The 13,719-nt window shown below is 33.2% G+C and overlaps 1 protein-coding gene and 1 pseudogene across 1 annotated transcript; one reads left to right on the forward strand and one right to left on the reverse strand.

The window, feature by feature from the left end:
• Positions 1-5,057: 5,057 nt before the first annotated feature.
• Positions 5,058-6,373, forward strand: LOC131642165 (probable aspartic proteinase GIP2; annotated as a pseudogene).
• Positions 6,374-6,618: 245 nt separating this feature from the next.
• Positions 6,619-13,497, reverse strand: LOC131642164 (dihydroxy-acid dehydratase, chloroplastic-like). Its single transcript, XM_058912442.1, has 14 exons — positions 12,870-13,497; positions 12,714-12,785; positions 12,042-12,089; positions 11,272-11,426; positions 11,001-11,195; positions 10,812-10,923; positions 10,555-10,624; positions 10,400-10,458; positions 10,151-10,274; positions 9,974-10,044; positions 8,214-8,315; positions 7,831-7,911; positions 7,007-7,165; positions 6,619-6,901 (listed from the first exon to the last, which is right to left on the reverse strand). Exons 1-14 carry the CDS (start codon positions 13,362-13,364, stop codon positions 6,851-6,853), a joined length of 1,794 nt encoding a protein of 597 aa, XP_058768425.1. The 5' UTR covers positions 13,365-13,497; the 3' UTR covers positions 6,619-6,850.
• Between the last annotated feature and the right edge of the window lie 222 nt (positions 13,498-13,719).

The following is a 13,719-nucleotide window of genomic DNA, read 5'->3' on the forward strand; positions in this document are numbered from 1 at the left end:
AAAATTTAATATTGATCCAAATATTTTTGTAAATGATACCTAAACAAAAATAATATTTGTATACGCAAAAAAATCTATTATTTACGAAAAGTGGTATTTATGATCCAAATATTTTTTATTTAAAAATAGTATACGGGAAAAAATCTACTATTGATCTAAATTTTTTTTATATACGAAATTTACTATTAATCTAAATATTTTTGTAAAAGATACCTAAACAAAAATAAGCTTGTATACTGGAAAAAAATTTATTATTGATCTAAATATTTTTATATACGAGAAATGGTATTTATGATCAAATATTTTTGATCCAAAAATGGTATACGGGAAAAAATTTATTATTGGTATACGGGAAAAAATCTTCCATTGATCTAAATTTTTTTATATACGAAATTTACTATTGATCCAAATATTTTTGTAAATGATACCTAAACAAAAATGAAGTCTGTATACGGGGAAAAATTTATTATTGATTTAAATATTCACAAATATTACACGAGTCAAATTAGTCCTTCACAATAAAATAGACCCAATTTAATTCTTTATAAAATTTAATCGGATCATATACGTCCTTCTGTTAATATTTTTTTTCAAACCGGTTTTTTCCTAGTTTTAAACCGTCACTGGATTGCCACGTTGAATTTTATTTTATTTTCATTTTTTGAATTTCTATTTTTAATTTCATTTTTAAACAATTATAAAATAATAATATAAAAAAGCCTAAATTGTTTCTTATAAGGAGTTACACTCAGACCCATGTGGTTAATCTTAGACAATTCTAAACTTAAAATAAAAAATACAAAATTTGTGTCAATAAGGTCTCGAAGCTAAGTCTCTTCAGATTAAATGACAATCAATTTAATAAAATAGAAATTGATTTGTTTATTTGTAAATGATAGTCACTTTACTAACAATAGAAATTGATTTGTCTAGTTGTTATTGATAGTCAATTTACTAACGGTAGAAATTGATTTCTCTAGTTGTAAATGATAATCACTTTATTAACCATAGAAATTGATTTATCTAGTTGTAAATGATAGTCACTTTACTAACAATAGAAATTGATTTGTCTTGTTGTAAATAATAGTCATTTTTTTTATGTTAGTAAATAATAGTCACTTTACTAACAATAGAAATTGATTTTTCTAGTTGTAAATGATAGTCACTTTATTAACGATAGAAATTGATTTGTTTAGTTGTAGAGTGAAAATCATTTAACTTGAAGGGACTTGGATTTGAGACCTCATAGGTAAAAATTTATGCATAAAATTTGTTAATATTAGTAGAAATCATGAAAACTACTTATTTAAAAATTACTTTATAAGAAATAATTTTGGCTTTTTTGATATTGTTCATTGATAACTGTTTAAAAATGAAATTAAAAATAAAAATTAATTTAGTATTTAAAAAATAAAAAATAAAAAAATTCAACGTGTCAGTCCAGTCACGGTTTAAAAGAATGAAAAGAATCGGTTTAGAAGTATGAAAAAACCGATTTGAGAAAAATATTAGCATAAGGACTAATATGATCCGGTTAAAATTTGTAAGGGATTAAGTTGGGTCAATTTTTTTGTGAGGGACTAATTTGACTTGTGTAATATTTGTGAGGGACCAAAATGGATCTTCACTCTATTTTTATATACGAGAAATGGTGTTTATGATTAAATATTTTTGATAAAAAATGATATACGAGAAAAAATTTATTATTGATTTAAATATTTTTATATACAAAATAATTAATTAGTTTTTTTTTTTTAATATTTTTTTTAAAATAAATAATGTATTCAAATGCATGTAACAGAACAGAACCCGTGAACCCGTGCGTATGCACGGGTTTGTTACTAGTTCTAAGAAATAGTCCAAAACCAAAGTGTTTTGCCTTTGCACCGTCTGATATCTCTGTTTGTGTTGGATTTGTATTCTTGTAACATTTTGTGATTTTGGCTTTCTAGCACAAGAGATACTCGATCTTTCCCAAGAGTTCAGACATTTATGTTTAGTAATATTGTGTTTTTTAGAATTTTTTTTGACAGAAAATAAATGATATTCATTCATTCAAATCGATAGAGTACAACGTTGCAATACAAATTCAAAATCGCCAAAAACAAAAAGGATGAATCTGCGAACAAATCCACAGCATCCATGTTAATAGCATAAAACGGCAAATTGCATATGCCTACAAATATTAATGTATTGACTGTATTGAGATGTCCGAAATATTCATGCTTCCGGATCTGTAGCGTTGACGGCACCAAAGTCATTGATTGAATCTGCACTAGATCGAAATTAATCTTTCAACCTGAAACAAATGAACACCGTACAAAAACGGAAAAACAAAATACCCGCACAAAGACGAGAAATCAAAATACACTACAGAAATATGGGAAAACAAAACAAACGATGACTCTCGAAATCACAAAAAAGACAAAAAGAAAATGTGTGAAAATCACTTATTTAAGTAATAGATAAACAAAAACGATTTGGAGGGATGATTTTGGATCAAAATTAATCCTAAATCACCCCTCTTTGGGAGAGAGGGGAAGGAAAAAGAAGGAAAGTGACGGCTAGGGTAGAAGAAAAGTGACGGCTAGAGTCCCCTTTTTTTAGAATTATAAACTTTGTTTTCAGTCTTATCGAATTTTATTTTTCTCAAAACTAAATAAGAAGGGTCCCAAGCAATGATTTTGTCGTACAGCTAATTTCAAGTTGTTTCATACGGATGGATTGATGTCTAAATATTTATGGATACATACAAATGATACAATCCAGCTATTGCTTGGTTTGTGTTGCCATTATTGACTTTCCGTACATCTTATCCTTGTAGAGTCTCCAAATTGACAAATTCAGGCATGCACTTGCTTAATGTCTATCCACTTTAATAAATACTATGGGTTTATAGATTTAAAAAGTATACTTTCTCTAACATAAAATATTAGTGGTCATTTTCATCATTTATAAAGTTAAAAAAATTGTTAATATATAGGCAAAATTAAATTATAAATAATTTTACAAAATTATAATTAATGACATAAAAAAGTTAAAAAAATAATAATAGAAATTTGAGGTAAAAAGAAATATTAACATTTTGTTGTTAGCGAAGTACATACTATAATTTAATTTTTTTTTATTGTATGATGACTAAAAATTTAAATGAACAGTAAAATAAATATGGACTTACCTTTTATGTCTCATACAAAAGAATTAGTTTTTCACATTTTAATTTTTGTACATTTTAGATTATATATTTTGGACATGGACGAATAAGTGTTGGAAGAAGTCGTATGAGCCACCCATGGTCGAGATGCCATCAGGCATGTTTTTATGTCGTGATTAATATGTCTAAAACATGTCTCCCAAATCCCATAATAAGGGAATTCTTGTGTTTATGATCATTTATTGACATTCATGCGTGTTGTCCTTATTCTCTATGAAGATTGTCATCCTCTGAAAACAAGAGATCGAAAAGCTGATTCAGAAAAGTTGTCTTAAAAAATACTAGCAAGATGGGGGTTGGGAAATTGGAGAACGGAGATCTCCATCACGAGAAACTCGGGCGTAGTGCGGCACTAGACACCCTAAACATGATCGCAAAAGATTTTGCGGATGGCGGGGAATCCATTTCATATTGAAAGAAGTGTGATCGATAAGTAATGCATGTCGTCAGCATTCCTCCCAACGAGTTGAAGTCCCCATTAGTTTCTCTAAAGGGGTGCTAACGGTATAATCCCCCATGAAGACGACATGTTGGTGATTAACCTTCATATCCATGACTAGAACGTAAAGCGGGTTATGGTTGATCCCGATAGTTCAACAAATATCCTTTATTGGGAAACCTTCCATGGTTTGAAGATGGATCCAGAGCTCCTTCAGCCATTTAAGGGATTGTTGGGGGGCTTCCATGACAAATAAGTGCAGGTCATGAGTTATTTCACTGTGAAAACCACCTTTGGAGCTGATGGGTGCGCTACTACGATAAAAGTGAGGTACGTGGATATAAACACCCCTTCACCATACAACATCATTATTGGCAGACCATTCTTTAATGCTTTGCAGACTACCCTTTCAACTTTGTACCTTACTATGAAATACCCTCTGAGTAACGGTCGGATTGGAGTGATCAAAGACAACCAGAAGTTAGTTAGGCAATGATACAAGGATTGCCTCGCGTTAAAAAGGAAGACCAATCGGAAACCTGCATCAGACACATACAAAATCCCACTGTGTGGATCTAGATTTGCATGGAGACCCCTAAAAGATAGTATTGCCTCAGTTTGTGTCTAGAAGCTTTCAGGAGCCGCTCACTGGCATGCCTTGTGCACCGGCCCCCGCCCTCGTCGGTCTTAGGTGTTATATGTCCACTGACCCCACAAACAAACACGGGTCTTTTGAGCATGTTTTATCCTCACTCACACGCTTTTCAGGAAACTTCCTTGAAAGTCACTAATCCAAATACTACTCCAAATCAAGCACACTTAACTATAGAGTTATTATTTGTAGACTATCGAATAGAATATGCATCTTATTGGTATATGTAGTACCAATGAATCTTTACAAGTCTTCCTTCAACTATGTAGTCTCATTCCTACGCATCCACATAATACTCTCATTCTAATGTGAATTCCGTTTCTGCCAAAGAAACTACTACTAACATTTTATACAATAAATTACGTGATATTATTTTTCTCTACCAAAGTAAATAACATTTCAATCTCATCTTAATTTTCTTCAATTTAAATAATTAAATAAGTAAACAATCTTTCATTATACTATTTGTGGCCTTTTTATATTTGATGGAGTTTGGTCGAGTAACACACAACTCAATTATTTAATATTTACTTATTTAGTTATTTTATATAAACTTATAAAATTTTACACACACAAATAAAAAACCTTATGGTAGACTTTTCAATATTTCTTTTCAAACTCAACTACGAATTAAATAGCCACCCTATTTGACAAAACACTGAAAATGTACGGTGGTCAAATTAGAGTCATAAACAATATGCTCCACCGTCTTGTATATCTTTATCTATAAAATCAAACCTCAACAATACAATTTCCAATATCTTCAACATTCACAATGGCTTCTTCTGTCATCATCCATTTCTTCCTCTTATCACTATTATCCTTTTTCTCACTTTCTTCTGTATCAGCATCCTCTCAACCAAACTCCTTCATTCTTCCCATCAAAAAAGACCCATCAACCAACCTCTTCTACACATCCGTTGGCATAGGAACTCCTAGAACTAATTTCAATCTAGTCATTGATCTTGCAGCAGAAAATCTATGGTATGACTGTGATACTCACTACAATTCATCCTCCTACACTCCTATTCAATGTGGCTCTAAACAATGTCCAGATATTGGATGTACTAGCTGTAATGGCCCCTTCAAACCAGGTTGCACTAACAATACATGTCCTGCTTCTGCAACAAACTCATTGGCCAAATTCATTTTTGGTGGTGGACTTGGTCAAGATTTCATTTTCATTTCTCAATACAAAGTTTCTGGTTTGCTTTCGAGTTGCCTTGATACTGGTGGTTCACTGATGATTCACCACTAAATGGCTTACCAAAAAATACTAAAGGAATTATTGGTCTTGCAAGATCAAACCTTTCATTGCCAACACAGCTTGCTTTGAAAAACAATATTCCAACCAAATTCTCTCTTTGTTTGCCTTCTTCAAACAAGCAAGGATTCACTAACTTGCTTGTTGGATCAGATGAAGGGTCTAAATTTGTTCAAACCACACCACTCATTGTCAACCCTGTTTCAACAGGTGCTGTTTCTGTTGAAGGTGTTCCTTCAAATGAATATTTTATTGATGTGAAAGCTATTAAGATTGATGGACATGTTTTGAACTTAAAGCCTTCTTTGTTGTCCATTGACAAAAAAGGAAATGGTGGCACCAAAATTAGTACTATTACTGCTTTCACTGAATTGCAAACATCAGTTTACAAGCCCTTCATTCGTGATTTCCTTAAGAAGGCTTCAGATAGGAAACTAAAGAGAGTGAAATCAGTGGCACCATTTGAGGCGTGTTTTGACTCAACTAGCATTGGAAATTCTGTACCAAGAATTGATCTTGTGCTTCAAAAGGGTGTGCAGTGGACAATTCATGAAACCAATTTGATGGTTAATGTAAAGAAAAACGTAGCATGTCTTGGAATTGTTGATGGAGGGACAGAGTCAAGGATGTCTTTTACAAAAGCTTCAATTGTTATTGGAGGACATCAATTGGTAGACAATCTTTTGGTGTTTGATCTATCTTCCTCAAAGTTGAGCTTTAGTTCCTCACTTTTGGTCCACAATGCAAGTTGTTCCTAAATCCTACTCTTGAATAAATTAATGATATAGTTTTATTGAGAATTTAGATTAGATGTTGCAGCTTCTATTTCTTACTTTTCTCAGCATTTGTTTGCTTTGTAATGTAAAATAAAATTGTGGTTTTGTTCTGTAATTTGTTTGACAGCAGATACCATGTAATCCTAGTTATGAAAAATTATAATTGTGCCTTTGAATAACGAAATCTATATATAAGTTATGCTTTTGTCTGCATTCCCTTTTAATGGTCGTTGGATTTTTGCCAAGAAATAAATCTAGCATTTCATAATTAACTGATAGCACAACATTATTTATATTTGATACAATAGAAAGAAACAAGAGCAAAGAGAGATGGTGGGATTCAAGTCTAACAATGCACCAAAAAATAATGAAAATAAAAATAAAGTTACATCAAGATACATAGAAATACACCATCTAAGCGAAAATAGTAATACCTCATCAAAATGCTACTACTACAAGATATAATTGGATTTCGCTATGCAACCCATCAAAATTGTGGTTCTCTCTACTCGTCTGTTACACATCCGCTAGAAGCAGATTTCACATTTTTAATATACTGGATCAAGAAAGATGAGGGATTTGCTTAGAACAATGGAAGAATTAACAAAATCTCATAAAATATTTAAACATAATCTATTTTAGGAGTTTTTTGGTCTCATACCTTGTAAAGAACACCTTGGTTAGCTTTGTATGGTGGAGCAACCCACTTCTCCCTGCGTGCCTGCAACTCCTCGTCTGTAACTAAAACGTCAATTCTCTTGTTCTGAACATCAATGTTGATAACATCTCCATTTTGAATCAAACCAATTGGACCACCTTCCTGTACAATTAAAGAAGCCGGAAAAATATTATTGGTTAGCTTAGCTACATGAAACTACAGTTTAGATTTTCCTAATCTCCATAGAGTAAATACAAGAACATGGCGCAGAAGAAATAGAAAGTAAAAGCATGACAGTCTTAACCTCTTCCTCGTGGTGAAGTGTACATCTAATTTCTAATTGAGAACATTAAAAGGAGTAGTGAACTTGTTCATAATTCCAGTTAACTATTATCTTCAACAGTCACAAACCAGTATTGTATGCTAAACTCACACGGTTACACACTCACATTCTCTAGAATAGAATGGCAACGTTAAAAAATGCATTCAAGTTGCACTTGGCAGCGGTAGAATGCATGTATCTAGATAGACAATCTGGTCACAAACTCACAGTTACTTTTCAAGATGAACTTCAATAGGATAAAAAGTAAAACATGCACAACCCATTGTTCATATCCCTTTAAAAGAACCAAACCAGCTGGTTCTATGAAATATGAAAGTGATGGTACTCCGAGAGCAGAAGAAAATGTTCCTTCCATAAGATAATTAAATGCATACCCCAATACCATTTGACCTAATTTAAAGATTGCAGTTCACACATGATGCGTCTGAATATATTTAGCATACTATGGCAGTATAAAAATGATTGAAAAGCATGGTCAGTTCACCTGTGCTTCGGGGCAAATATGACCAACCACAAACCCATGTGAACCTCCTGAAAATCTTCCGTCAGTCAATAAAGCAACATCCTGCAGTATCAAAAGACAATATCCTTAAGAAGTTTCACTTCATCGTGGCTCTCATAGCTTGAAAAAAGGCATTCCTGTTTCTATTGAAAAAACTAATGAGTGGCGATCACCTTTGGACACACTATGGATAAAAAAATATAGAAAGGCTCGTGCTTATTAAGTTTTTAACATATGGAAAATAAATGTAAGAAAACTGTAAAAGTGCTTGTTTAGGTAAATTCATAGTAAAAATGGACAAACCATGTTACAAACTAGGTAAATAGATGAAAATGAAGATATAATTATGCAAAGCTAAGACAGACCTTTCCAAGCCCTGCTCCCATTATTGCACTTGTTGGTGTTAACATCTCAGGCATTCCCGGGCCACCTTTAGGCCCCTCTCCCCTAATTACAACAACTTTTCCCTGAAATGATGAATTTCATACAGAGGAAATCAGTAAGAGCTTCATTTAGTTGCTTTGGACAGTGGTTATATCTTTGCAAGAGAAATCAATACGGTGACAACTGAAAAGGCTGTGAAATGTCAGCAATTTGAACATTCATGATTAGTATAGTTCAAACGAGAAACTATGCAGTTTGATAAGGAAACATTAATGTCTAAGTTTTCTTACGCATAAGGTATATCTAAATCCATGAGATAAAGTATGAGTTTTGTTAAGCACGACAAATGGGGTAAAGGAATAAAAAAACAGTAATTATATACTCAAAACAAAAACTAATTTTATGAATAATGGGTATACAGGAACAGATACCCATGTTACAGGAATTTTTGTCATCCCTAGTAATGAACCATGCCTAATGGTGGAAATCCAAATTATGCTACCGAATCCTAATCTAAACCATGAATCAGAAAACTTTCCAACAGTGAATCAAATTTTATTATTAACTGTTAAGATATATGAGAAATAGGTCGAGTTACCATGCCCGTTTTAAGACAACACCCCCAGCAGAATGTGAGCTGAGTGATTCTGGGGAAAGTTGTGATTCATTAAAATGAATCAAGATTTCGGATGTGATTTATGTCAAAAAGAAATACACACTGTGATTTGTATCAATTGAGTTCAATTTTGTTTTGGATCACTTGGAATTTAATCCTATATAACATTGCAAGTCTTATAGTTGTGCAATATAACTTTCCTTTAGGCTTGAGTGATACTTTCAAGCACAATTTATAGCCAAACCATTACCCCATTTCATCCACCCTACTTGGATCCGGTGGCTGACATCCCCTTATCTCCATTTGTTTTGTGCTATAGACCAATAAAATCTAAATGTGAGACTAGTAATATGGTATATTGATATTCTTCAATTTTACCTCTAAGCTATCATGTCATGTGTGCCTCCCACTAAGCAATAAGCATACAATATATATACTTAGTTTGATTTTTTTACTTAAATGAAAGCCATGAATTTCGAAGCCTTGCCTCCAAATTTCTAACTTAACATTTATTTTTTCTCTTGACCATCCACAAATATATAATTTGCAAAATAATGTTCAGTATCAGTACCATCTTTTGAAGATGCTCAGTAAGCACATGAAGAAACAAAATGAAAATATTCAGGCTACCATTTGTGTAAAACTATTGAATGAAATATTTTGTGGCTCACACTATGTTCTCTCACAAACTCTTCTATCTACAGTCTTCCACAAAATATCTCTAGGGATCCTATGATACAACTTTTGCAAATCAACAAAAACATGTAAATATTCTTTACTGCCACAATATCTCCGATAGTCTTTGCAGGTCTGTTCTACTTAGCTAACTTGCAAAGCTTCCACTATACTAAATGGTCTCAAGACCATTTTCCTGCAACAATACCCAACTCACTTTCTTAATCCATTATCCATCATACTTTCATACAGTACTTGCTAAGACTCTGGTTAACTTACACCAATCAACTTGAATCTAACATAGGTTGATTACTTTTCTAGCATATTTTAACTATTAAACCTGACAAAAATATCAACTCCTGACACTTCATTCACACATCAGTCTTGAGTCTCCTGACAACACTGTAATAAGCATTGTACTTATGCATATTATATTAAATAAGGAAATACCTTAAACCTCGAAGGATCCTCTGAAATGGCAGCAATCATTGCCTCCTCTCCTTCAAAAACAAGTGCGGGACCTATATAATAATCCATGTTAAGAATAAGTCATGGTATAGACAATTGTGATGGGCAAAATAAACAAATAAATAAATAACTCCAAGAGAACAGCACGAGAAGGCTCACCAGAGAAGTACAAGCCCTCTTTTCCAGTAATTTTGGCAACAGAACCCTGTGGTGCAACGTTTCCATATAATATTTGAATGTGAGCTGTTTTCTTGATGGGATTTTCAATTGGCCTTATTATTTCCTGAATCACATCATAGAAAACTTGTAGGTTATCATGTGATCATTTTATTAACAATCAAGCTGTTGCAGTTGTAGATCACTACATAGCAATATGATACACATGTCACAGACAGAACAAGCTCATACCTGTCCTTTAGACAAAGGAGGGAAAAGTTCTGCGTTTTCAGCTAGGGTCTTCCCAGTGACTACAGAGGAGGTATATGCGTGTTAGCGATGTTTACATTTTTTTTATTTTTTGGAAAAATTACTTAGTAATTAACACACAAAGGCGAGTACAGTACCGGTCAAACAGTCACCGTCTAAAAGGCCTTGCTCAAGAAGATAGCGGATAACTGCCGGGGTCCCTCCAATCTTTCAGAAAAATGAAAAGAAAAGAGGATTTCAAACACGGTTAACAATGATAATTAAAATACCATAAACACCAATAGCATGACAAGGAAAAAATCTTGACAATAATAAAGTAAATTACATATATGAACAATAACAACAAAAATAATGCTATTAATAAAGAGAATATATCAAATAAATAAGTACATACCTTATGAACATCTTCCATAACATATTTCCCACTAGGCTTAAGATCAGCAATGAAAGGAACTTCATCACTAACCTTCTGAAAATCATCAAGAGTCAATTCAACACCAACAGACCTGCAAAATTCATTACATGAGGTTTCTCTAAGGATTACGTATAACAAGAGGCTCACTGTAACTAATGTTCTACTCACTTGGCAATAGCAATTAAATGCAACACAGCATTGGTAGATCCACCAAGGGCCATAACTATAACCATTGCATTACGTAATGATTTGCGAGTGATGATATCCCGGGGCTTCAAGTCCATCCTCAATAACTCAAGAAGATATTTTCCGGCTAACCGACACTCGTCCAACTTTAGTGGATCCTCGGCAGGGGTAGATGAGCTATGGAAAGAACAAATAAGGATAAGCACACCAAAAAAAAAAAAAGACAACGCCAAAAATCTACCTATGTACTTACCTATATGGAAGAGACATGCCCATAGCTTCTATTGCAGAAGCCATGGTATTGGCTGTATACATTCCACCACAGGCTCCAGCACCAGGGCAAGAATTGCGGATAACATCTTGTCTGTGTTCATCACTAATGGATCCACTCACATATTCTCCATAGATCTGCGTGAAAACCAAAGACAAATGAAACATACATAATAAGAGCAGCATAACCCTGATAGTACAAATTCCGTTATTAATACACAGGAAAACAAATGTTTATTATGGACTAGCATTCCACACATGAACTATATGCATTTCATCTTTAAGTTTAGAAGGAAAAAAACTTTAATCTTCAAAGAAGATGGTGCAAGAAGCCAAGAACTAATCACAAAAATACTACTTTTTTCACTCTATCTCCAATTTTCATAGTTTGTAAGAAAGACAAATGAAAGCTATAAAAAATTGTTTCTATTTTTACAATATAAACCTTTGGAGAGAAAAGCTAAGTGAAAATGATGTAACTTTTGGTAATTAAAATTGGAAAAGAAAAATAAAGTGAAAATGTTTTCAAAAACTCTAGCCCTAAAATCTCTCTTACAATATCTCTAAAAATAAAAATAAAAGAGAAATATTTCATTAATTGTAAAGAGCTAGGAGGGCTCTTTTAAAGTCTACATTATCTATCTATTCCTCTCCAGTTTAAAATTGTTCGTAGAGTGTATGTTTGAAGAGTATACAACAAAATAAAATAAAATGTTCAACCACAGTAACAGTTGGGACAATGATTTTTCGTACCTGAAATGCAGACACTATGTCGAATGATTGACCCTGAAAGTGACCAGGCTGGAAACAAAACAAAATTTAGATTAACAAATATACAAAGATTGGGGGTCAAGACCTAATTTCAACAATAACAACAACAACAACTTCCATTGTTTTCAATAAGGAAATAAGCAAACAGCAGTTGATAATAACCGCATAAATGCGAGGTGAAAGGAACATATAGCATGAATAAATAAAACATACAATGCAAAATATAAGGCAACGGCTTTAACTCCACTTCTCTAATAACCAAATATCCCCTGAAGTACATCAAACTTTTTCCAGGGATTCAAACCTAAATTAAATTGCATTAAAATCCCCAGTAAGTTTCGACAAATGCATATCATCTGCACAAGTGGCATGAATCCTATGAACAAATTCAAACAAAACCATATTCATTGCTTTCCATCATTAAGTCTAACCCTACAACCCTTACTTCAAAGAAACCATAAACAAAACCAATACTGTTAATAACAAAAAATTCACATCCACCCTGCCTACATATTTACCCGATATAACTAACAAATCAAGATATTCAAATTAGTACTTGTCTTGAAGAGTTTTTCCCATATCAAAGAAAACTGCAACAAGATTGATTCACCCTATTTAGTTCAGTAATTTCATCAAACAATTGAACCACCATACCTTTATAGTCCCACCATAAACCATAATACTTGGTCGATTAAGCCTTCCCATTGCAATGATTGTACCTGGCATCTACAGAACCATGATTAGATATTAGATACATAACAAAATTACAAAAAAGAAAAGATCAAATAAAAAACAAACACAAAGTCTCACATTTTTGTCACAGCCAGGGATGGAGATATTCCCATCATACCACTGAGCAGCCATAACAGTCTCAATACTATCAGCAATAAGGTCCCTAGACTGCAAACTATAACACATCCCTCTAGTCCCCATGGAAATAGCATCACTAACCCCAATCGTATTAAACCTAAACGGAATCATCCCAGCTTCCGCCACACCTTCTTTAACAACCTCAGAGAGACGAAGAAGATGCATGTTGCAAGTATTTCCTTCGTACCAAACGGAGGAAACTCCGACTTGAGGTTTCTTCATGTCATCTTCGGAGAGACCAACTCCGTAGAGGATAGCTTGCGATGCACCTTGGGACTTTGGTTCGGTGATGCGGGAACTGTATTTGTTGAGCTTGATTTGGGTTGATTGTGGAGAGGGGGAATCGACGGCGACGGAAGCTTTTACCACGCGCCGGGAAGAAGCGTGAGTGGGGAAGATGGGGGAGTAGGTTGGAGAGAAGAGAGATGACTGCATTGTGGGATGTGGGTGGCGGAGACGGCGGAGACGGCGGAGATAGCGGATGAGTGAAATGGAAAGTGGAAAAGGGTTTACGAGAAAGAGAAAGCGGGTTTATGAATAAAATAATCACAACGTGAAGCGAAACTGGACAAACATGTTGTAAGAAACCATAAATAAATACACTATATTTTTAAGTATAGTATATAAAAAAAAATTAAGTATGTTTTTGTCTTATAAATATTTTAAATTTTATTTTTAGTTCGTATAAAATAAATGTAAATGATATATTTTAATCTCTATAAAAATTTTATACATGTAATTTTATTCCTTGCTATTTTTTAAAATTTTAAAAACTGTTTAATTATCCTTA

This window comes from Vicia villosa, unplaced genomic scaffold (genome assembly GCF_029867415.1).
Source record: "Vicia villosa cultivar HV-30 ecotype Madison, WI unplaced genomic scaffold, Vvil1.0 ctg.004575F_1_1, whole genome shotgun sequence".
Classification (NCBI taxonomy): Eukaryota; Viridiplantae; Streptophyta; class Magnoliopsida; order Fabales; family Fabaceae; genus Vicia; species Vicia villosa.

What these genes read in the sequence shown, in the direction of transcription:
- LOC131642164 (XM_058912442.1), bottom strand. Translation starts at nt 13,364, where the DNA reads ATGCAGTCATCTCTCTTCTCTCCAACCTACTCCCCCATCTTCCCCACT. An exon ending in CATTTAATTGCTATTGCCAA is followed by an intron (nt 10,924 to 11,000) that starts GTGAGTAGAACA and finishes TGAATTTTGCAG; the next exon opens with GTCTGTTGGTGTTGAATTGA. An exon ending in ACCAAGGTGTTCTTTACAAG is followed by an intron (nt 6,902 to 7,006) that starts GTATGAGACCAA and finishes TTCTTGATCCAG; the next exon opens with TATATTAAAAATGTGAAATC.